At 35.7% G+C, this 25,506-nt stretch overlaps 1 protein-coding gene across 2 annotated transcripts in view; it reads right to left on the bottom strand.

Annotated features, from left to right (window-relative positions):
• Positions 1-24,638, bottom strand: part of LOC139968617 (tetraspanin-17-like) — a 43,719-nt gene extending 19,081 nt beyond the window's left edge. Inside the window, exons 1-5 of one of the 2 annotated variants that reach the window (XM_071972793.1) lie at positions 24,249-24,638; positions 23,617-23,903; positions 6,621-6,671; positions 6,240-6,395; positions 5,887-5,961 (exon numbers count right to left, since the gene is read on the bottom strand). In XM_071972793.1, coding sequence (XP_071828894.1) covers positions 5,887-5,961; positions 6,240-6,395; positions 6,621-6,671; positions 23,617-23,859 — 525 coding nt within the window. In that variant the 5' untranslated portion in view covers positions 23,860-23,903; positions 24,249-24,638. The remainder of the gene's footprint in view (positions 1-5,886; positions 5,962-6,239; positions 6,396-6,620; positions 6,672-23,616; positions 23,904-24,248) is intronic. The other variant, XM_071972794.1, reaches the window with a different exon arrangement.
• Between the last annotated feature and the right edge of the window lie 868 nt (positions 24,639-25,506).

Here is a 25,506-nt window from a genome sequence, read left to right as displayed (position 1 = left end):
TGAAAAATGTTTTCTGAACTGTTTTCTCTCAACTACGCTAAATTGTTGATTAATAAATACTTCTTGGGATAGTTGAAATTAATTAAAGTATTTGAATATCGCTTATAACGTTATTGCTAATATTTATTTCAGAATTTGAATTTGTTGAAAATATTATTTTGTAAGTGTTCCTGTGGTTAAGGGTATTACCCGCCCATTTTGCCCAAATGCTTGCCAAGATTTCTTCATGTGGTATCCGTCAGACTCGTTCGATCAGTATTTTTTTCCCCTTCAAATATTATGTAGTGTATGATAATATATATAACATTGGATGGTAAGCAACATTTAACTACTTTGAGTTAGCTCAATCTTTAATTACCTTATAGTTATTGGCGAATATAGGTTTTAGGAAAATATTATTCTGTTAATTGTGCCAGTTTGGTAAGGTAACTTCCCGCCAATTCTGCACAAAAGCTATCCAATATTTCCTCCGGCGGTACTGCTGTCGGCATTCCGCTGGACTTACAAGCCAGCTGTAATATCTATCGGTCCGTTAGCGGACCACCAGCCGTTGCCTAATAACGTATAAGCCCATGCAGCCGCACCTAAACCTGGCCTATAATACTACACAAAATCCAAGTATTCTTAATTTTTCTCTCCACAGGAACAAATATATACAAAAAGCACGGGTAAAATAGTTTAATAGAAACTCATCTTTAACTAAACTTTCACATAGAGACTTAAAATTTTGGACAGACCCGATGGTCAATGTGTATGTGAACTTGTGTAAATTGCTGAGTGACTTTCATAACATAATATTTGTGGGAAATTTTCTACGGCGTTACGCTGTCGGTCTGCTGTCGGAATTCTGCTAGGTTTTTCCAAGCAACAATGTCTATCGGTCCGTTGGCGGACCTCCAGCGTGAAACCACCGGCTTGTTTACGACGTTGATACGCTGTTGGTCCGCTGTCGGCAATACGCTGGGTTTTTTCTAAGCAGCAATGTCTATCGGTCCGTTGGCGGACCTCCAGCGTGTAACCGCCGGCTTTTTAACGACGTCGATACGCTGTTGGTCCGCTGTCGGCAATACGCTGGGTTTTTCCAAGCAGCAATGTCTATCGGTCCGTTGGCGGACCTCCAGCGTGTAACCGCCGGCTTTTTTACGACGTCGATACGCTGTTGGTCCGCTGTCGGCAATACGCTGGGTTTTTCCAAGCAGCAATGTCTATCGGTCCGTTGGCGGACCTCCAGCGTTTTACCGCCAGCGTTTTTACGCCAGCGGACCGCCAGTGTGATGCGTACTGGGTAGTTGTGTGGGTGGGTGAGTAATGATTTATTTGTAGGTAGGAGAGGTTATCAAATTGGTGGAGTACAAAAGTGGGAACTCTGGTGCAAAAATATGTCTGGCAACCATCTTATCTCAGACAGGATATATGCACACACAGGAGCAATAATAACAACTGCAATACAAACTGACTGATTTTAAAAATCTGATGCATCACTTGCAGTTTTATTTGTAGGAATCATGTTCATTTTGTTAGAAAAGTAGTATTACTAGCACACTTTTTCAAAAGCTTAGACAGTAGAAAAAGTAGAGACACTGTATCTGTCTGTATATCATTTTGTTAGTCCAATGTGTCGGTATATATTTTGTTAGTTCAAGTTGTCTGTACATTATTTTGTTAGTTCAATGTGTCTTTACATTATTTTGTTAGTTCAATGTGTTTTTACATCATTTGTTAGTTCAATGTGTCTTTACAATATTTTGTAAGTTCAATGTGTCTTTACATTATTTTGTTAGTTCGATGTGTCTGTACATCAGTGTGTTAGTTCAATGTGTCTGTACATTATTTTGTTAGTTTAATGTGTCTTTACATTATTTTGTTAGTTCAATGTGTCTGTACATCAGTTTGTTAGTTCGATGTTTCTGTACATCAATTTGTTAGTTCAATGTGTCTGTACATCGTTTTGTTAGTTCAATGTGTCTTTACATTATTTTGTTAGTTCAATGTGTCTTTACATTATTTTGTTAGTTCAATGTGTCTATACATTATTTTGTTAGTTCAATGTGTCTTTACATTATTTTGTTAGTTCAATGTGTCTGTACGTAGTTTTGTTAGTTCAATGTGTCTTTACATTATTTTGTTAGTTCAATGTGTCTTTACATCATTTGTTAGTTCAATGTGTCTTTACATCATTTTGTTAGTTCATTGTGTCTGTACGTAGTTTTGTTAGTTCAATGTGTTGTGTACATCAGTTTGTTAGATCAATGTGTCTGTACATTATTTTGTTAGTTCAATGTGTCTGTACATATTTGCTAGTCCAATGTGTCTGTACATTATTTTGTTAGTTCAATGTTTCTGTACATTATTTTGTTAGTTCAATGTGTCTATACATAATTTTGTTAGTTTATTGTGTCTGTACGTAGTTTTGTTAGTTCAATGTGTCTATATGTAATTTTGTTAGTTCAATGTGTCTGTACATATTTGCTAGTCCAATGTGTCTGTACATAATTTTGTTAGTTCAATGTGTCTTTACATTATTTGTTAGTTCAATGTGTCTTTACATTATTTGTTAGTTCAATGTGTCTTTACATCATTTTGTTAGTTCATTGTGTCTGTACGTAGTTTTGCTAGTCCAATGTGTCTTTACATCATTTTGTTAGTTCAATGTGTCTGTACATTATTTTGTTAGTTCAATGTTTCTGTACATATTTGCTAGTCCAATGTGTCTGTACATTATTTTGTTAGTTCAATGTTTCTGTACATTATTTTGTTAGTTCAATGTGTCTATACATAATTTTGTTAGTTTATTGTGTCTGTACGTAGTTTTGTTAGTTCAATGTGTCTATATGTAATTTTGTTAGTTCAATGTGTCTGTACATATTTGCTAGTCCAATGTGTCTGTACATAATTTTGTTAGTTCAATGTGTCTTTACATCATTTTGTTAGTTCATTGTGTCTGTACGTAGTTTTGTTAGTTCAATGTGTTGTGTACATCAGTTTGTTAGATCAATGTGTCTTTACATTATTTTGTTAGTTCAATGTGTCTGTACATATTTGCTAGTCCAATGTGTCTTTACATTATTTTGTTAGTTCAATGTGTCTATACATAATTTTGTTAGTTTATTGTGTCTGTACGTAGTTTTGTTAGTTCAATGTGTCTATATGTAATTTTGTTAGTTCAATGTGTCTGTACATATTTGCTAGTCCAATGTGTCTGTACATTATTTTGTTAGTTCAATGTGTCTTTACATCATTTGTTAGTTCAATGTGTCTGTACATTATTGTGTTAGTTCACTGTGTCTTTACATTATTTTGTTAGTTCAATGTGTCTGTTCATCATTTTGTTAGTTCAAGGTGTCTATACATAATTTTGTTAGTTTATTGTGTCTGTACGTAGTTTTGTTAGTTCAATGTGTTGTGTACATCAGTTTGTTAGATCAATGTGTCTGTACATTATTTTGTTAGTTCAATGTGTCTTTACATCATTTGTTAGTTCAATGTGTCTGTACATTATTTTGTTAGTTCAAGGTGTCTTTACATTATTTTGTTAGTTCAATGTGTCTTTACATCATTTTGTTAGATCAATGTGTCTGTACATTATTTTGTTAGTTCAATGTGTCTGTACATATTTGCTAGTCCAATGTGTCTGTACATAATTTTGTTAGTTCAATGTGTCTTTACATCATTTGTTAGTTCAATGTGTCTTTACATTATTTTGTTAGTTCAATGTGTCTTTACATCATTTGTTAGTTCCATGTGTCTGTACATATTTGCTAGTCCAATGTGTCTTTACATTATTTTGTTAGTTCAATGTGTCTGTTCATCATCTTGTTAGTTCAAGGTGTCTATACATAATTTTGTTAGTTTATTGTGTCTGTACGTAGTTTTGTTAGTTCAATGTGTTGTGTACATCAGTTTGTTAGATCAATGTGTCTGTACATTATTTTGTTAGTTCAATGTGTCTTTACATCATTTGTTAGTTCAATGTGTCTGTACATTATTTTGTTAGTTCAATGTGTCTTTACATTATTTTGTTAGTTCAATGTGTCTTTACATCATTTTGTTAGATCAATGTGTCTGTACATTATTTTGTTAGTTCAATGTGTCTGTACATATTTGCTAGTCCAATGTGTCTGTACATAATTTTGTTAGTTCAATGTGTCTTTACATCATTTGTTAGTTCAATGTGTCTTTACATTATTTTGTTAGTTCAATGTGTCTTTACATCATTTGTTAGTTCAATGTGTCTTTACATTATTTTGTTAGTTCAATGTGTCTGTACATTATTTTGTTAGATCAATGTGTCTGTTCATCATCTTGTTAGTTCAATGTGTCTGTACATATTTGCTAGTCCAATGTGTCTGTACATTATTTTGTTAGTTCAATGTGTCTTTACATCATTTGTTAGTTCAATGTGTCTGTACATATTTGCTAGTCCAATGTGTCTGTACATTATTTTGTTAGTTCAATATGTCTGTTCATCATCTTGTTAGTTCAAGGTGTCTATACATAATTTTGTTAGTTTATTGTGTCTGTACGTAGTTTTGTTAGTTCAATGTGTCTATATGTAATTTTGTTAGTCCAATGTGTCTGTACATCATTTTGTTAGTTCAATGTGTCTGTACATTATTTTGTTAGTTCAATGTGTCTTTACATCATTTGTTAGTTCAAGGTGTCTGTATGTAGTTTTGTTAGTTCAATGTGTCTTTACATCATTTGTTAGTTCAAGGTGTCTGTACGTAGTTTTGTTAGTTCAATGTGTCTTTACATTATTTTGTTAGTTCAAGATGTCTGTACGTAATTTGGCTAGTTCAAGATGTCTGTAGTATCAATCCGTACACTAATACAGGTAGGTCTGGATATCAGCCATTGACAGTTTCCTGCCAAAATGGCCTAGCAATTGTAGAAACAAAAAGTACACATCACTTAAAACCTGGTGGAATAAAACCTACCACTGACCTCAACCCTTTGAGATCCGTGACAGGACTAGAAACATTGGATGAATAACCATGATCATTTCAGGAAAGATTCCCTGTAAAGTATGGTAAGATAATCTCTACAACCAAATTAAATACCAATACACCACACCCATCATTATCCTTCCAAGCATTGTGTCAACACAACACAGCTGTGGAAACTCTTCTATGACTAGGCAACCCTTACTGTGCTCACAATATTCCAAAACATACAGTGAATCAGTACAAATATGCAGGTACCTTTCAATGAAATGCGGTACCACAAGGAAATAATTTCGTCGAAATAAACCTGTTGTACAAGTAATCACTTATTACACCCACTGTCACTCTAAGGAAAACAAACTTTGGAAACTGATCAATTGAATGTATTTGCTTGGCATTAAAAATACTATTTGATTTTCAGTGATGTCATAAACTGCAAAGGTTATACACTGTTCAAGCAGATCTAGACCCTCTAATGCAGCTCTGACTAGCCAACTGAGATATGAAGTACTGTAAAGTTCAGGAGAGGCAAACTTAAGGAGGGGAAAGAAAAACCTTTAAGTTACATTTGCTTTACTTTGTAAATGTGTCAGGGCTCAGAGAAAGTTTACTTCTGGCAGAGTGGAGGATGGGGGTTGGGGGTGGGATCAATTCTATTGCCGTGAGTGGAGGATGGAGGTGGGGTGGGATCAATTCTATTGCCGCAGGAAAAAATCTCTAGATGGAAGAGGGATAAATTTGCACACGGAAATAATTAACCATTGTGCCCAGAAAAACTTTACGTTGGGTGAAGGGCATGTTCGAGGAATGGGGAAGGGATGGTGGGTGTGGTCTCTCCATTTGTTTTGGAACACAGTTAACAATTCAGAAAAGACTAAAACCAGAATAATGAATGGGAATATTAAGAGATATAACTTTCCCCAAACATATTTGGCATCCTTACCTGTGCACGATAGAAGTATATCGCACATCCACCTCCAATTTCCAGCAGCAGTATAAGCCCCATGATTATGCTAAACTGTAAATAGAAGAAGGACACTACAGTTAACATTCATTCTGTGCAGGATGATAAAAAATAAACACTACTTTGACTAAAGTAAAGGGCATTTTGGTACTCAATACATTTGGATAAGTCATATTCATAAGTTAGAGTGGGAAGGGTTGTGGGGAGACAGGTAAGCGAGGAGCGAAGTAAATAAGTCGTATTCATAATGGCTTTACATACTTGGTCTTCGATTCTTCAAATCCATACCTCTGTCACCATGCCAGATTATGTACAAAGAGTACGGTACTTACACACTTCAGCATGCAGATATTTTCTCTGAGGGCCCCCAGACATCCGAGGGTTCCCAGCATGAAAACTACACCTCCGAGGACGAACAGCCAAATAACAGGATCAGTGAGAAAGGAGACCTCATTGGTACTAAGTGACTGGAATTCATTAAAAACACCCTGATGAAGAAAAATAAAGCATTCCAATACATCATGAGTATCCAAAATGTTATCATATTATCATAAGTATGTGTTCCATTTAGTCCAATTAAGAAATCCTTTTGAGTTTACTAATCATTATCGCCCAACCCCCCCCCCTGAAAAAAATTGAATTTGACGGTTGAGATTGGTATGGTTTTGGTAGTGCTTAATGATATGATGCAATGCAAGGGAAGTGTTGCTTACCCTGTCGTGAAATGCCCAGATACCTGCTGCAATAAAGAAAAGGCCGACAATCTGTAAAGGAATAGAGGAAAACAACAAACTTATTATTGTTATATTTTGATATTTTTTATGTATGTACATTAAAACTCTCTAGGCAAAGTCAATATATATACTCTGCCACTTTAAACTGTAATATTTACCTTCAATCTACTGTACAAAACTCATGCAGTAAAATAAATCCATTACAGGTTCTCATACAGTACATATACCACAAATAATAGATCATGCGATGTTATGGTTGACTTGCAAATTTTATTCACTTCACAACCAAACCTCTTTCTCTTAATTATCTTATCTCTAACCAATGAACAGACAGGGATTGTAGCTGGAGATAGTTGCATAAATGTAGGAATTAAAGCTATAACATATTTGTAAGTACAGTTTGAGTATATTGGAGACATTCAAGGTAGAAACGTGAACCTGATGAAAAGGAAACTGGCCTTTTTGTAAGGTCATCAGTTTCGCTTCCAAATATGGTCACTGAAGCTCAGATTTCAACAATATATGTAAGTGAATATACTCTACAGGGAAGAAAAATACAAACAGTGTGCTATAGTTCTGGGAAAGAAGGAATCCATGAAGATTCAAAGGTCAAACATGGTATAAACAAGAGAGGCCCTTACAAACTGTATTTACATCTAAACCTTAAAGTTGCATTTGGAATGGTGCCATGTCAGTCCAACCAACCCATACAATATTTACATCAATTTGTGGATGATCCTTAGTCTAACTAAAAAGTCTATGCTGTTATAGCCACTTGACTGTTTTTACTTAAAAGGTCAACAGGGGAGGTCAGTGTCAAAGGTTACCAGGTGCTGTAGACAAGGGTACAGGGAGGTGCACCAATCCAGAAAAAAAGTTGTGTTCAACACATTTTAATGTAACATGATTTATTGTTCAGTTTTATGACTTTAAATCTGTATTTCCATCATTCCTTAATGCAAGTTGCCAGATTACATTTTTAGGAAACTTATCCCTTTTTTGTTTAACATTGGTGAATTATGGTTCCACCATATTTATTTACAGTTAGGTCATTTTAGCGAGAACAATTTAAAATGTACCGTAGCTTTAAACATACTAACCATGGGGGGGGGGGACAAACAAGTGTAAACATACCAAGTCTGCTGCATGGATGTATCCTGCTCTGAAGGCAAGCAGCGGTGTTCCACAGTGCCCTCAATATGTACAATTACTGAGTCTGTGTGGTGTGTGTACTCTTAACTACAGTGATACTGTATGTGCAATGTGCATGTAAGTTTAATGTAGTTTGGTGATCATAGAACATTCTTCACCAGACTATTATTTTCAAAGTAAGAGTCTTCAATACTAGACCTTATGTTGTTATTGCTGCTTTAAGTCAGGCATTAAAGCAGTTCATTGCTTTGGAAGGGACTGTATAATGAAGCCCCACATTGCTTGATATACCAAAATCGGCACCATCAAACTTCATAGTTGCAACACACTTTGAACGTTTCTCAGATTGCACCTTTCGAACAACTATCTCTATGATGTTTATGGCAATGAGGGAATCTTGAGGGAAATTTGTAATGTCCTAACTTCTATTACAGTAAGCCACCAACAATTAAGCCAGTGTTTCATTTAATTTTCAACAGCAAGGATGCTATCGATCGATCAATCAATCAATCAAATCAGTTTACACATGGTAAACTGACAGTGCTTATTTTCAGAACACAGGTACAGTATATACAGATCCCTGTATTACACCACAAAATGACAAGGCTTTAATAGCAAGTTTAGGTCTTCAGAACGGTCGATTCAAAATGAAGAGGAAGTGGTTGCCGACCAGAAGCAGGTTAATAGGGTGCTACCAGTTTGGATAGGTTTGGAGATTTTGGAGTGCATGGGTTGTTGGAGACAGGTAAAGCGACAAGTAATGTACATTGAAAGTATGTGATGCATGGATTATATACTGTACTGTACTATACAGTATGTGCAACTATTGCTGTTTCTGTTCATATCTGCAGTTTCCATCAAACTATTCGAGTCAGACAAATATGATCTTCAATTAACCATTTTCAGTAGTAACTGTGCCACACGGTTTTGTCTTATTGTTACTAAATGTATATTATCACAATGTTAAAAAAAAATCCACATTTTTAATACTAACAAGTCTAAACCCCCACTAAATTATTGAACAGCTTTGAGAATTATCGACTGTAATTCCTCAGTAATTCCTACAGTTGATGACACAGATAGGACGAAGTACGACTCCCAAAAGTCTGTCCATTATTGGTTAGTAATAACTCATTGGGTGGGTATCCATGATGCTATGACACATTCTTTAAGTTATGTCTTGGTATGTTGATACCTCTTGAAAACCTAACACTTCAGGTGTATTGAGAATTACTATCTCTATAATATCTCGATCTCTATACATAGTAATAATTACAGTTGACACAGATAATATAGAAGTATGACTCCCAAAAGTCTGTCCATCAATGTCAAATTTACCTATATAACTCCCTGGGTAATTGTTATGACGAGACACACCTTTGCTGTGTAATGTTGTCTTAATTATAGCTCAACCAAACACTTATTTCACATGTTATTGAGAACTACCATCTTTACCATGAACAGAATAATTTTTACAGTTGACACAAAAGTAAATCATATAGTAGTTAGTATCGAGGTTGATGACACTTGGTGACAAAACCCAACACCTTCCAATGGTTTCAAATTTGGACCTCTGAAATAGCTTTGGGTAAGCCCCTATTATTCCAAGATTGTAAGAAACGAGTGAAATTTGTTAAGTAAAAGTCGCTAACAAAGACGTGTAGTTTCTTCCTAGGTGGTAGATTCGGAAGGAGGTGTAAGTTGACGGTGCCCAAGGAGCGAGGGCGCACTGCTAAAACGTTTCCAGTGTGTAGTTCTGGTAGATAAAGATAGTGCAGATGAGGAGTGGGAGACAGGTAAGAGAGTAGCAAAGTAAATTATCCAAGATACTGACCATCTATCCATGAAAGGATTTTATTGACTTTAATTCCCCTACAGGGTCAGAGAGTGTTCCTATACACTGTCACCCCCACATTAAGAATAGAGGGGGGGGGGAAGTCCTGTGAAACATCAAACCTTTAAGCGCACAAGTAATTTGTAGGGAGAGGAGGAGTGATGGCTATTCGTCATTGCAATATTATAGTTCCCTGGGTAACTAATACAGTATGATATAATGCATACTTTACTGTGTGTTGGAATCGAGCACCTCAAACCTGACACTCCCACATGCATTGTACGTGCGTATGGCTTTGACCAATACACCTACTGTATGGAATAGTCTTGAAAATAATTTTAAATTTAATGCATTTATCAAATATTGAGATGAGTGATGACACTATCGCAAACTACAGAAGAAGCTTTGGGTAAAATGTATAGGATTTTTAGAAACGATGACTCACTAAAACCTGATTCATTGATGGGTTGGTCGGTGACGGTAAACATTTCAGTAAGTCAGTGAAAGATAAAGAGCTTCATATTGACTGATTTCATCTATTTGATGGAAATTAACAGAAACTTGGTGATGGACTACTTTTATGAATTTTGAGCCAAAATTGTAGTATTTAGCATGCAGAACGATAGATTTGGGATGAAAAGTGAACAGGCCCGGTCTGTGGGAGAGCGATGCTAAAATTGGTACCAATTTTTGTAAGCTACAGTAAGTAAGATTGAAATGCCCACAACTAAACTGGAAATTTGTGAGCGACATTATTTACCCGTCGTCTCCAGTCTACTTATATGCATTTTCCTCATCTGCCTAGAACCTTAAAACAGAATTAAAACAGATTTCCTCATCTATCTAGAACCTTAAAAAGTATTAAAATTATTAGAATGACATTAGACATCCCAAATTAACTAAAACTAAAGGAAGCAAACCTTTGTTGACCATGTAGAAAATTTCTGAAAGTTCATAACATACACATTCTTGGCAAACAGCCAGTAATAACTAATAAGGATGGGAAAGAAAGAAAACAAATGCAGGTATTTATGATCCCATCCGTTTCAAAACATTAGTTTTAAACTTCAATGCTTACATAAAAATTTGCCGTCCTTACTCCTCACAGGCCACTTCTCTTACTTGTTTGCGGCTAATTACTTCATGTTTATTCATGAAGAAACAAGGCCATTTAGTTATAAACAAAAGGTCAGACACCCTAGTGAGTATGACTTTACCTCCACATAGAGAATGATGAGTGATTATTCGAATGCAATGCAGCAGAACATGCTACACACATACATGTACATGTGAACACATAGTACTATGCATTGTACATACAATCACACATGTACAGGTACTGTAAGACCTACTCTGCATGTTTAAATGTGAGTAACGAGTAACGAATGACAGATTCTCGTCAACATAGCTCTAACGAGTTACTGTTTCATATTCGCATCAGGCCATTTGAAGACGCTTAAAGGTATATTATACGGCACAGTGAGGATGCAAGGGCAAAATCTTCTGTGATAAATGATGAAAAAGTGACGTTCTGAAAATATTTTAAACAGATCAGTTCTCCCGTAGTAACATAGAGTAGTATGCATGTATACATGTACAAAGCAGGGGTGCTGTAATTCTCAGCGAAATTAAATAAATAACAAAACAGGTGAGAAAGCAGAAAGTGTGATATCAAGGTTTCAAAGGTTGCTAAAGGGAGCTTAATAGATAAAAAACTGTTTTCCCTGCTATTAAGACCATCAACAGGCCTAAATGTGCTTCAAAAGTCTACTGGCTAATATCAAGTTCTCACTGGTATTTCCTTGATTATGCACACAATCAGTTTATACTGTGTTCAGGCTTATGGGATCAGCTCATAATATTTGTACATTGATAATTTAAGCAGTAATGCAGGGCTAATGTTAGTTATGGAAATCATACAGATTCTATGAGATCAGCTAATCATAATATTTGTATAATATGCAGTAAAACAGGGCTTATACTGTAAGGTACAGAAATCATGCAGATTCTATAAGAGCAGCTAATCATAATCATTTTGATAATAAGCTATAGTACAGGGCTTATAATGTAAGGTATGAAAATCATACAGATTCTTTGACTGAAAATTGTTAACTGTCTTACCCTTTGTTTATGTTCACTGACAAAAATATGAAAAGTGCCAATTTTGTCAGTATACTGTAATAGCCTGAAGTTTGAGGCCTGTATCAATGATGTGCATACGCCATTTTAGAGAACTTTACTGAAATTGTTATCGTTGCAATCGTTGTTCACATCATCTTAGAAATGAATGCAACCATGGAATAACTTTTGCCTGGCATATCAAATGCTGGGGAAAATGGCCATCTACATCTCTTCTTATATTGGAATTTACATGTTTATAAAGAAAGATACCTGAACAAGAACTGTTATTACTTATTGTACTTCTCTCCGGACCCTCAAGTAAGAAGACCTAACACCTCCCCTCCCCTGAGCACCCCCCCTCTCTTCTAAGAAGAAAAATGTGTATTTTACACACTTACAAACATAAAGAGAAGTTAGCAACAAAATTTCAAAGTGGTTTCCTAATTTATTGTCAATTTGCTATTAATATACACTATTTATTGATCGGCTGCATTGATTAAGTGCTACCTGACAATATTAAAATGTTGTACAATGCAAAGTGCTTTCAATGTACATGGCTATTATAAAAAACTTGAGTCTGTGAAGTAATTGCAAACACAACAAATATTAAGGAACGCGATAACATAAAGTCCATTGGATGGGATTTATTAAACCATTTTGGTTCTTTCAAGCTTGAGGCCATTTGGTATTTTAAATTTAAAGACCAACCTTTAAGTGATAAAATATTATATGCAAGCAGTTTGATGAAAGTTTGTTAAGGGAATTTCAATATGTATGCATGAACGCATGCATGTCTATTTCTGTCGTTAACAGTTTATAGTGAAAATGAGAAAGTTAAGGTTTTTCCTTTGGGGGGGGGGGGGCGGGGAGGATGGGAGGGTTTGGTGTAAGAATTTGAAGGATTTTGTATAAAATAAACAAAAAAGGATAATATTGAAAATATGTATCCTGCCGACTACACATTTGTTTGACCCTACAGATAGTATCTCAAGAATTTTAAAGTATCATTGTCATTTTGTTAAAAGATTTTGAAAACCAAACCCAATGGAACCAGATGCTGAAGTATATATGATAATGTGGGAACAAGACACCACATTCAGCAACAAATACATGGAAATGTATGATCAGTCAATAACCTATGGCAGGAAGAAAGCTATCAGTTTATGAAACTTTTATAGTTTAAAAGGTCACTGGATATCAAACTTCATAAAAGATATAAGCAAAAAAAAATATTGACACTCGTAAAGCAGAAACTGAACTGACCAGCTGCAGTTTGAATAATGCTACTAATGTTACCTCACAGTTCCGACCACAAATCCTTGGAAATTTCTGTGAATTCTGTTTAATGATCTGAGCTTAACGGAGAAAAACAATTCAGCTTTTAAGTATGATGATGACAAACATGTATGGAAAGTGCGGAGTACAACATGGTACAAATAGTGTTGATATGTATCAATAGTGATTGATATGTATATATACTGTATATCGATAGTGATGTGCTGTGGCCGAGTTGATAAAGGCGGTGGCATTTGAAGCAATGAGGCTTAGCAATCGGGAGGTTCAGGGTTTGATTCCCGGCCGGGTCATAGTAAGGTGGGATTTTCATCCAAGAGCAATCTACGGTTTTCCCATCTGAAATGACTTTCTAAACTGAAAAGGTTCCAAATTTGAGTTAAATGTTGAATTGAAAGCCACCCGAAGTGTTAGTTGTAATCCAAAAGCCCTTGCAGGTTTCTCCCACATTGGTGGTCGTCTCAGCATCGTAAAAATAACTGCTGATCAGTGTTGTAGCCACGCCGGTCGGGCGTAACCGCCACTAGTGCTTACCGAACGGCACTCAGAGTAAATCAGCATCCTACCAACCGCCACTCAAGCTTCCTACTGACCGTCACAAAAATCAGTGAATCTTGGAATAAATGAAATCTAAATAATTACCTGTGTCAAACTCGAAATAATTTACCCAAAATATTACTATTCTGAATTAGAATATAGAATACTGTAGTCCAATTCTCTAGCCTGAACAAAACCAAATCAAAATAGGGGTAGAATAGAGCCACCTAAAGCCATTGAAATCAACTAAAACCCTGTAGCTTTGGGGGCTTCACCCCTCGAACCCCACCAAGGTCCCCTGGACCTCACGCAGAGGAGGGCTCGCTATGCTCGCGAGCTGGCTTCGCTCGCCATCGTCAGACAAATTAGCCGCCACTCTCTTCAAATTAGCCAGCACTCACATTCTCCTGGCTACAACACTGCTGCTGATTATTATAATATTACTATATGTATCGATAGTGATTGATATGTATCAATAGTGATTGATATTGCCCATGGTAAAGTACGGTAGGTTGAATATATCTTTTCTATCTAGGCGGCATTAACATGAAACCTGACATGAGGCCTTACTCACAAATTAACAAGATTAAAATATGCCTGTATTAGGTGTGATAGATACTTTACACAATTACTTTAATGTTCAGTTAAATGTTAAATTAATGTTCTATTTGAGTAAGGTGATGCCCATTAGACTTCTCAAGACCATGTCAGGGGCTACTGTATTTCTGCTTGCTTTGGAATCCGTCCCCAGTATTTACTGCACTCTACATCAATCTGTGTCCTGTGACATATTAATCAAAATAGAATTTCAACACAATTGATACAAAATATGAAACTTTAAAAGTGTTGTTTGGTTATGTTCCATATATCTTATTCAATTGCCAATATATAACAATAGTTCTACTTTGCTTTATTAACTTCTTTATGGTTCAAGGAAGCAATTAAATCTGGTAACTTGTTGACTAGGAACTTAGCCTTGGCATGCAATGACAAAAGCCACAAAACACTGCATAAAGTGTACCGACTACTTCAAGACTACAATGATCAATGTTTGAAAGACTGAGAAACAGTTTGAAACAAAGATTAAACTTCCAAAGTATTGTTTCAGTTTACTGAATATTGAATTTGTTTGAAAACTAGACAAAACTGAAAAAGTCTTTCCTAGAGCAGTTTTGCTTTCGTTAATGATAATCAGGGTTTTCGTTAGTAGCCAGGACCCGGGTCAAATGACCCGCCTACTGCACGTACATGACCCAGCTACTTTGCGACGCTCAGTAAAAAAAAAAAAAAAAAAAATTACGAAAAAAATCGAGAGGAATAAATACCCACAATTAGGTCAGGTGTGATTGAAACTTCAACGTGAGTTTGTTTTCTGTTTCGTCTCATTTCAATATCTTCGTGAATTAGTTTGGAATGGGATGTTTTCTTTCGATCAAGTTCACGTATATATGTTGTGCAGTATTTTTAATTTTAAGTAGTAGTTTTTTTTTGGCAGTAAAATCCTACTCACTTTGTAGGTACCGTAGACCTATTATCATTTTGTTATGATCGCACTTCATTTAATGCAGCAAGTGCGTCACACCCTTGCTAAGTTCGGTTCAGTGGCATAGCTACCTCCCTAGGCTCCATGACCCGAGTGTTAATAAAAAAATTGAGGAGAAAATAAAAATAGGACAGAAGAAAGGGGTGATTGGGAGGGGGCAATATCATTGACCAAACAGCTGTATAGAGACTTTTTAAATTGCAATTTTCCGGCACCCCCTCCCCTTAGACCCCTCCCCCATGTCCGCGTACAGAAAGTCCCGTCTACTTTTCAACTTGACCCATCTACTACATTTCTTAACAAAAACCCTGATAATAATTAAAGCAGGGTATGAATTCAAACCTCCTGACAATGGCCAGTGGATATTAAACAAGAGTAGTCACTCTCTCAGCATAATACAGTAAGTACAATATATTCTACGTGACTTAGGAAGTAAGGTTTAAAAAAAACAATGTCACACACACACAATGACCAGATTTTAGCAATGACTACTGTACAGTAGGTGTTTATTATGATCTGTTGTTTTTAAGGCGTTTTCACAGCTCTCTAGTTCAAGTGACTCATATACTGTACGCTTGTAAAACGCTTGATCATCCCTTCTACTGTATGAATCAGTGACAAATAAGTACAACAGCTTGCAATTGTTTAGAACTGTTCGTGTGTTATACCTCTTTATGTGTTTATTGTACCTTGCATATATAAGTACTGTACAACTCATTGTACTTACTATACAGTATAAAGCACACTATGTGGAACTAGAGCTAACACAATTACTTGTACACAAAAACACATCTAAAGCACTGTTTTGTAGATGGAATAGTCTATCAAATTGAGACCAACAGGATAAATTTCTGCAATTCACTGTGATTCTGAACTATAGTGTAATGTATTGTAACTACGGTGTTCCAAATTATATGTAGGGAATTCCCCAGGAAAACATGGTACATAACAGTTCATTAGACAGTATTTGTAATGCATAGAAGGTAATTGCACATGGAGTATTATCATGATGGACTTATTACAAAGGGAGTCAAAGAGGCAATAGAGAATTCTACAATCTATAAGATGTCTATTATTATGATTATGACTATTATGATGCTGACGAACACGATGATGACAATGATTAATTGATTATTATAATTATTCCATCACAAGAATACTAAGTACTCAAGGAACAAGTTCCATGGTCTGCCATATCAATAGTATAATCAATATAGGATGGACCTAAATTGTGGAATAAGCTTCCTGACAGCCTTAAAGAATTCCAAAATGCTGCTACTTTTAAGAGGCAATTAAAACACTACTTATTGGTCAATGGTTCTGATTTCAGCCAGAATCTCGACCAGGTTTAACTTTTGTATCATTACTTTGAGATTTATTTAGTTATTTCCAGCACAGCAGTGCACACAATTTTCTGTAGTAGTTGTGCTTATAAGCCTTTACTATTATTATTATGTAGAAATTGAATTGCCACAAATTCAACGGTTTGCAGTACTTACTTAGTTTTGGGCAGACAAATCATTGTATCAACACTTACGATCACAAGAATAATTTTCTGGGAATTCACAATTCAGCTAGTTTGGAATATCAATAGTCCAAATACTATACTATACTGTCAAATAGCTACAAATTCTGTATAATCTGTAAAGTAACATTTTTGGGGCATTCAAACATTTTTTTCTCAATAGATCTGGAATCAACTTTGAAATTGTTACCAAATGTTTTAAGACTAATTAATTCCCCTTATACATATGACAATTATACTTAGCCATGGAAGTATACTGTTTTACTTGAATGCATTGTTCTTCTGTACTAAAACTCTGAAGATTTTTCTATTTTTCTAATTCCTATTAAAATCTATCTCATTATTTAACTTCCAACTGCTCAACTTTGGAAATGTCTGGTCAGTATTTAATTGATATCCCATTGATCAGCAAAGATATCAGATTAGGAACTTGCATAAATGTTTTGTTATAAAATTTATTTGTCGAGAGATCTTACGGAAAGAACTTGACGAGCTGCATTATGAAAGAAACCCTCCAAGAATTCCTTCTGACAAGCCATGTTTCTTATTTGTCTCTGTTATATAGTCAATTACTGTCAAAGCTGTTGTGTAAGAAAATATGTCTTTGAGATTGAGCTTGCCTTGGCCTCAGTCTGAGTAAGAATGTTATCTCATTAATTGAACATCCCATCGTCATTTGTAAATTCTGTTGGAACAAGGTTTTCCTTCACTGATGGTGCAAAACCGTGCAATGTTTGCAGCCAATAGTGTACGCTGTGTGCTGAATGCTGGGTGAGTTTTAAAACTGCAGAGAGTCATGCTTTAAGTCATGCAAGTAAGATCATATATAAAGGCCAGGTACACTATAGATACAGCATATCCGATACTATCATGGAATTTTATTGCCAAAAGCAGTTAAGTGGCAATGCAGTATAATTGGGGGAAAGGGCCATGCGAGCAAAGCAGGGCCTGTTGTACATCCTAAGGCTAGGCCTAAACAGATAGGGCAAGGCTTCACTAGGCGTTAAAATATTCTTATTCCTTGCCCAAATAAGGCGAAAGGAATCTTGCAAATATAGAAGCTCAAAAATGAACAGCTCAGATTAACCTTGATACTTGGCATGAACTACATGTACAGTAGATCCTCATCGGTTAGTACAAATAATACCAGAAAATCATACCATTGCAAGCGTAGACATTTAAAATAGTTCCACATAGGAAAATACAAGGAAGTAGAATGCAATGCAAAAATGGACACAGGTTTACAACACAATCATGTGAAAACTCTACCACAAACTTGTAGGCTAGTTACGTAGGTACTGTAGGTTACAATAGGTAAATTGGGATGCAGATCTTGAATGAAAACAGGTCTATGAGACGAATGAAATAAATTAACTGTACGTAATTAGTACATCACAGGTGGGCAAAAGGTCAAGACAAATGTTGGCCCAAAGGAAACTTTTTCTCAGCCCAAAAGGTTTATGAAACATATATAATGCAGCCTTCAGAATCTTATGGTATCATATAAGTCAGAGATTTCTAAGCATACTTTGGGAAGTCTGTACTTGTTGTTACTAAATTATGATAGGATATAGCAACATTATAACAGATCTTGTAATATTCTGATCTCAATATTGCCAGTTCAGATATATGGAAGTATAACCTGGTTCAGAGTTATAGGTAATGTAATTGATGCTGCATCGATTCAACATGGTCACGACAAGACATGCTTTCATAAAACAGAACACGATGTAAGAAACGGGTTAAACTCACGATACATAAATTTCTGTTATTGTATCCAGCATTTACAGAGTTTCCTTGCATAGTACTAATGTTAGGCTGTAAGGACCTAAGCTACAGTAACTTAACTTGTCAGTTGTGCCAAATCTACACTTGTCAGCTCTTGATCAAAACAGATTAAATTTCTGTGACAATGAATGGAGATTGTGGATCATCTAAGTAGTGTATCTGTTCAGTTTACTAAAGTTCTTTCCTTACTATATTTCATATTTCATGATACTAACTTACAATTCATATTTAATTGTCCTGATCAAATTTCATTTTGGCAAACTTTCTTTGCCAAGTAAAACAAAAACATTGACTTCATCACAGTGAAAGGAAAGTCCATAGTGACGTAGTCGTCCATGTTCTAGATGTGTATAACGGATGTGTATTAAGGAAACCATCGTTAGATCAAATTACCCGGTTAATAACAAACCACACCCAATGAACAAACAATGTTATATACATGCAGGGATGGATGGCTGTCAACAGACCTTAAAGCCATTTAACATTTTGTTTTATATACTAGTTATTATCAACAGGTTAATGTCCTTGCGAGGTACTTTCACTGTACATAATTTGTAGCATTGATTTGAAAAATGAAAGTAAAACTACCTATCTCTCCTATTCTCAGTACCTGGACTGTTGTTGTTGTGTAAATTCAATACAGTACTGTGTATACAGCATAACAACGACACAGTATATACTACTATCACATTTTCCCATAATAGTATATGTACCATTAAGAGAGTGTGTACAATATGTCATGTTGACATGATCACATGACATGCCAACTTCACACTTACTGTACACTGTGTACATATAGCTCTTTCATGAATAAGCCATGAGACTAGGATTTGACGTTTTCCACTGAGCCTTCTTTAAAATCTTCTCACCTTTCAAACAAATGTTCATATATATTGCCTTATCTACATACCTAACAAGGGGAGAAAAACTGTGTGTTCTAACAAATAGTATTAATGAAATATTGACAATTTGAGTTGTTTAAAATATTACTGTACCTAGATTTACTTGTTTGGGTAGATGAGAAACTACATTTGTGTGGAGATAAGTGAGAAAACCTAGAAAGGTGTGAAATAAAGTATTGTTTGTCTAGATATATCGTCAACATAGAGAACAATTGAGTATACTGTATATCAAGACAGTACAGTGACCAGACTGAAAGAAACAGTTTAAATACAAAAGAACACACGTTTAACGTTCACAATGGGGATAGCGTCATACGATTCCTGTAGGTTTTCCCCCACTTATTCCGATCATGAAAATGAATAATCTATAATGCTTACAACTATATTTAAACAACACAAAAACAACAAAAAAGTCTCATTGAATTAATCATTTATGAAATGCAATTAAATATGATGATTTTTCAAATCTACAGCATCTGCAACAACATTGTATACAAGTTTGCATCAAGGTACTGTAGATTCTAAAATATTTTTTAAAAAACACAAATTTATAACTTTAACAGGGTGAGTGAAAACTGAGCATTACTAAATGGTGGCTAATCAGTACCATACTATTCTACAGACATCTGAAAATATGAGCAAGTAAATGGATACATGCACCGAAAGGCACATTTTTCCTATCCTTTTTGTGCTATCATTCAGCAAAATATATGAAGTAATATCTTCAAAGTATCAATAACATCAGAAAAAGTTTATAGACTTCAGCATCTGGGAACAATATTGTTCAGAAAAGTCTACTGAAAATTTATGGCTAAATTGTGAAAGTTACTTCCAGTATTTTGATCTGTGTATACAGTAAGGTTTGAAAGAAAGCTGAGACATTCCTGAAATAACTCAGAATTATAATGTCGGAACAGATTCTGTTAAAACATCCACGTCAAAATTTTAAGATGGCTGAAACTACAGTAGTTGTACTTGTCAGTATTGACTGGTTTAAAGACATGTCAACGTAATATGTAGGACCGGAGAATAATTTCTCCCGTATCACAAATCCAAATGCTTCGCAAAATGATCAGGTTGCTAAATAAAATTATGCAAAGATGTCATAAAAAAAAAATAGCAGCTTTCGTAGATATTCCAGAGACAATCTCGAACATCCCAAACCTTCAAAACTGCTGTACACAGAAAATGTGATAACTAATTTTTTCCCTGATGACAATGTTGAAATAAGTTTTTCAATTAATCTAACACAATGGTAAAAATTGGGGGGAAGTATTACCCTATCAGGGTAATTTGAAACCAGCATGGCTGGACTATCACATAGCATTACAGCAAGAATGATTGACATTAAATCTCCCTCCTGAGGTTTTCAAATATCAACAAGCAAAACCAAGAAAATAATAAAGGTTTTTTGACTTCTTTCTATCTTGTGTACGGGAATAAAGTCCCACACAAATTGGTACATAGTGAACGTTGTACATTAACTTGGACTTGCTTCATATCTACTGTACAGTCTCAATTTAGACTTGTGGGGTTACATATATAATTCAATAAAACTCAGGTATGTGGGGCAGTGCTGTGATATGTCCACATTTCTACACACATAAAATAATAATAAGTACTGTCTGTACTCTGTACAAACTAAAACAACATTCCATATGATACCACATGTATGCAAAGTATCACAGATCAGACAGGGTAAAGTTTATCTAGTGTACTACTGTAGTTATCAAATTGATTCACAAATCCAAGGATGAACCGTGTACCTGCATGCACACTAATGCATACCTTCTTTTGCAGTATTTTACGACAAATGCAATGTTCACAAACTCCAACCGGATGAACTCAAACCGGATGAACCCAAACCGGATGAACTCAAACAGGATGAACTCAAACAGGATGTACACAAAATGTGACCACTACATTTATTGTCTGATGATTTATTTGTTGACAAACTTAACAAGGTATCTGGTGAAGAATGGGAGAAAAGCACAGCTAGTTTGTTTTACACACATTTCTTTGTAACACACAGTATATTCGTTTCAGGTTTTAGTTGATTGTAACACTGGATCCATGGTTGTCCATATGTACTGACATGATACTTACTGTACTTCTATAGTAATTTACACAAAGGAACATAGAACAGTTTTTTTTTCTTGAAAGGAAAATAATAAAACCCCACTGCAGTGGCAGAGCTGCTTATTCGGCCTTCCATAGAAAAGTTATTTTTATGTTTACGGATGTTGAAGGCCTACAAGCCAACACTGTATTTACGAGTCAGTAAATATCACCATTTACGACCTACGTTTATACAATTTTGAATATTTTAGTGTGTTTCGATAGCGCTCAGAGTGAATCATTCTACAGTTATTTTGTTTCCTTATTTTTCATGTATTATGTGACGAACGGTGTAAATATCTCTGTAATTTATACAAGTTGTATCATTACTTTACTACAGACTTTTGTCAGTGTGTGTTATTACGGATTTTCGTCTTCGGACATCACACCCAAAAACTTTGAAATCCCATTGTGTACAATTGTTTGTTTGTGAAGTATGTAATTATGTACGTATAGAAACAGTGCTATATGACTGAACACTTCTATAATGCAAAAAACCACACAAGGTATAAGTTTAGTTTTACACCAAAGAATATTGGCATAAAATTACACAATTCTAATTTGTCCTTCTCTGAGCCATATAAAATAGAGAGCAACCGGCAAGTGACATGGATTTCTCAACCAATCAATCGATGACTTATCTTAAATGTAACCGAATCATGAACTGCTGTAAGGCACGAGGCACAAATCACTGTTGATATATATACCTCCTGAAACAGGTGGGCTTTTAGGAGATTCTGGAATGTTTCATACTGACTGTTCTTATTTGTATCATGAAATTATGTAAGGCACTGAAGCACAAATCACTGTTGATATGACTCCTGAAGCAGGTGGGCTTTCAGGAGATTCTTAAATGTTGAATGTTGAAGACTGGCCCCAAATCGTGTGCCGCCCTGTGAAAAAGTTAACTTTCAGTTGCTTGCAAGTGAAGTTTTTCTCTTGTCGCTACAAAATGCAGACAGTAATGAAACAGGATACCTTGTTATCTTTAGCTTGACCTGAGTTGTCCATCACTGTATCCTTTGTACACTGTGTTGTGGGTATTGACTGCAGCTATATGTACTGACAGTACACTAGTGTCTAATTACCGACGGTAGCAAGCTGTGTGTGTATTTTCTGGGATCGATGGTGGTGTCTAACACTTCTGTTACACCTCATTCGAAACTAGGTCAGATTACTGGCATAAGCCGTTTCTTTTTGCGCGAGTCTTCACACCGTATAATGATTATTGGATTCTTCAACCTTGAACCTTTAAACCTAAAATGTGTCACAGAACTGTATTTTTTTGGTAACTAAATGAAAAACTCTAGTGCACATGAGAGAAAGGTATATTAATATGTCCATACGCGGGCGGGTTGTATACTTGTTGTGACCAGATTCTGCAGATAACAGCCAGCTGTTTGAAAACACACTCTGTTATATATCCTCATCGTAATTTAAAGCACCAAAACCTAACCAACAAAACAAGAAACCAAACGAACAAAGAAATTGCATGACCAATGTAAATTTTAGTTAGAAAATTGAACTGTTGAAGCATATCTCACAGCATATGTCTCACAGAGCAAACTAAAGGACTGAGTAACTCTGAGAGCTTACAGTACATTGCACATTTCACTTTTTCTTGTATCTGAAAGTTACAACTAAACTTCACAGAAAAACAAAGACATCCTCTTTACACTTTAACCATTAAAAGAACATTTTTTCTCTTATCACCAAAAAGATAAGGTATACCATCAGACAAACACTACCATACCTTAAACCTTTGCGTTTGTGTAGCACTTTGTCGGTTTTGAACTGTTTGTGATACAGTACTGTACTTACTAGACAAATCAGTATAATTTGAAAGATATCTTGAAAGATATATTAATATATACATAATTTGAAAGATGTGGAGTGTTAGCTCAGTGGTTAAGTTAAGGCCGGTGCCTTCCAATCATAAGGTCCCCTGTTCGAGTCACTCCAAGATTAATGTATGTCATCCAGTTACAGAGTTGTTGAGAATAGACAATTCATAATCATGGACGTTAAATATGAAACTAAGAGACTGACTTCGGTCAGCTTGCGGCTTTGATAAGCCAATGAGGCTTCTTCGCGAGTTCCTGCTTGCAGGATGACCTAAAATACGTACATATACATAACAGTCATGAGGAATGCATACTTACCCAAAAGATGCAGTTATACAAGAAAAGGGAGTACTTGACACAGTCACTGACTTCTGAAGGTGGACTAGGTCTAGGTCGTGCATGTTGTCTATTTCCACCACCTCCACCATGATGCATTTGTTGTGCATAGTTCTGCTGTTGAAGTGGTGGTTGCTGTTGTGAATAAGGTGGTGGATCATGAGCATAATGCGGGTTGTGTGCAGGAGGCCTATGGTCAGGGCGAGGCTTTCCCTTTTTTGCCATGGTGGTAAAACAGAAACACCACTCTCTAGGAACTAGTCAAAAATCTGTGTATAGAAAAAGAATGGTTGTGACTTTAAAGCATAAAAAGTCTATTGAGTTCAGTGTCAGGATGTTATTACCTTAGGGATTATTATTGTTCCTGAAAGTGAGCCCTAATCCCTACAGCTAACCCATAATGCAAAAGATACACCATATGCCAACATGTGTTGAATGAGACTCGATCACAAGCCACTACTACGATTACAATAGCCTTGTATAGGCCGAAAATGAGCAGAGTATGACTAGTATGACCTAGGCTAGTCTACATTAAGATGGCCTAAAAATTCACTTTTGATCTTAATGTTCACAATATTTTGTAAAATTTCACTGGGATTTACAACGTAACTTACCCTCTATTAATGTGAGTTAAATGCACCCAGTAACAGAAAACAGTTAGGCGAATGCGACTGCAAATAAAATAAACACAGTCCTAAGGCTAAAGTTTCACCTTTGGCAAACTTATAACAACGTTGCACCGTTAGTACTAGTAGTAGTAGTAGTCGAAGTAGGTTTACAACTGTAGTCTGAGAATCTTGCTGAAATAATCAAAAGGCCAGTCAGATCCACTAGATCACAGCAGGTTTTTCGGTCGGTTTAGCATATTCCTTTTATGTCATTCATAAGTACTAGTATGAAGATCCTATCAAAATTCCGAAACTCGTCTTGCACAATGCAAATAGAGTAGACTACCAATTGCGGTATATTATAGGACTAAGCTTGTGTGCTACATACATCTAAAGTACAATAAAATATACGTGCATAAGAAAGGGTCACAGCTGATTTACTACGGACGTTTTTAATAGCCAGAATGGCGAATGCCGCATGGAATGAAATTCGTTCAGTCATATGTTGCAGGTAAATTTTACCATGTATATCATTCCGTATGTGGGAGAGTGCGTATGTATGTATGTTCGGAAGTATGCAACAAAGGCCTGCAAACAATTTATCTTAAAGATGGATCAAATATTATACGGAGAGGTCAAAACGGCCTAAAACAGATCGAACTTAATTACAGGAGCCGTTACGGTCCTGATATAGAGCATGGACTCACTTGAGTGTAGCCAGTAAACAGTGTCAAATTTCACCGGAGGAGATTGTTTACTAGCCTATAAAATAAAAGACCCGTTTGTTCAAGCTTACTACATTGAAACTGGTCTACTTGTGACGTATTCTTCTCTTATGTCTCATTTGGGAAGTGCTACCCTCAAGTCTCTGTTGGCAATGTCAAAGTATCTTTTTCAATATCTCAATTTAAAGACTATGGTAATAATCTTTTCAAGTTTTTTGTTGTTGTCTATACAGTGAAAGTTACCACCAATTCAAAGTGTGCAGTAGGCTGGTAAAATGATCCATGTTTTTTTTCCAGTCGCATGATTTTAAACGGAGTGAGATGCCACATTAGTTCCCCTTCCTCAGAGGCTTAACATTAAGTGAATATTCGCTTCCCCGCCCTTTCCGCCAGATTAATAATTCAAGGATGGACTGTGCACTGTAATACGTGTATTTGTAGGTAGCTGGTATTTCCTTGTTCAACTTAATTAGTCGTATATACTGTGCCGTTTACTTAGTTAATATAATGTACCACTGCCTAACCAATCGGACAGCGGG

Source organism: Apostichopus japonicus, chromosome 6 (assembly GCF_037975245.1).
Source record: "Apostichopus japonicus isolate 1M-3 chromosome 6, ASM3797524v1, whole genome shotgun sequence".
Lineage (NCBI taxonomy): Eukaryota > Metazoa > Echinodermata > Holothuroidea > Aspidochirotida > Stichopodidae > Apostichopus > Apostichopus japonicus.
The sequence above is the reverse complement of the archived record's forward strand: the minus strand, read 5'-3'. Positions and strand labels throughout refer to the sequence as shown.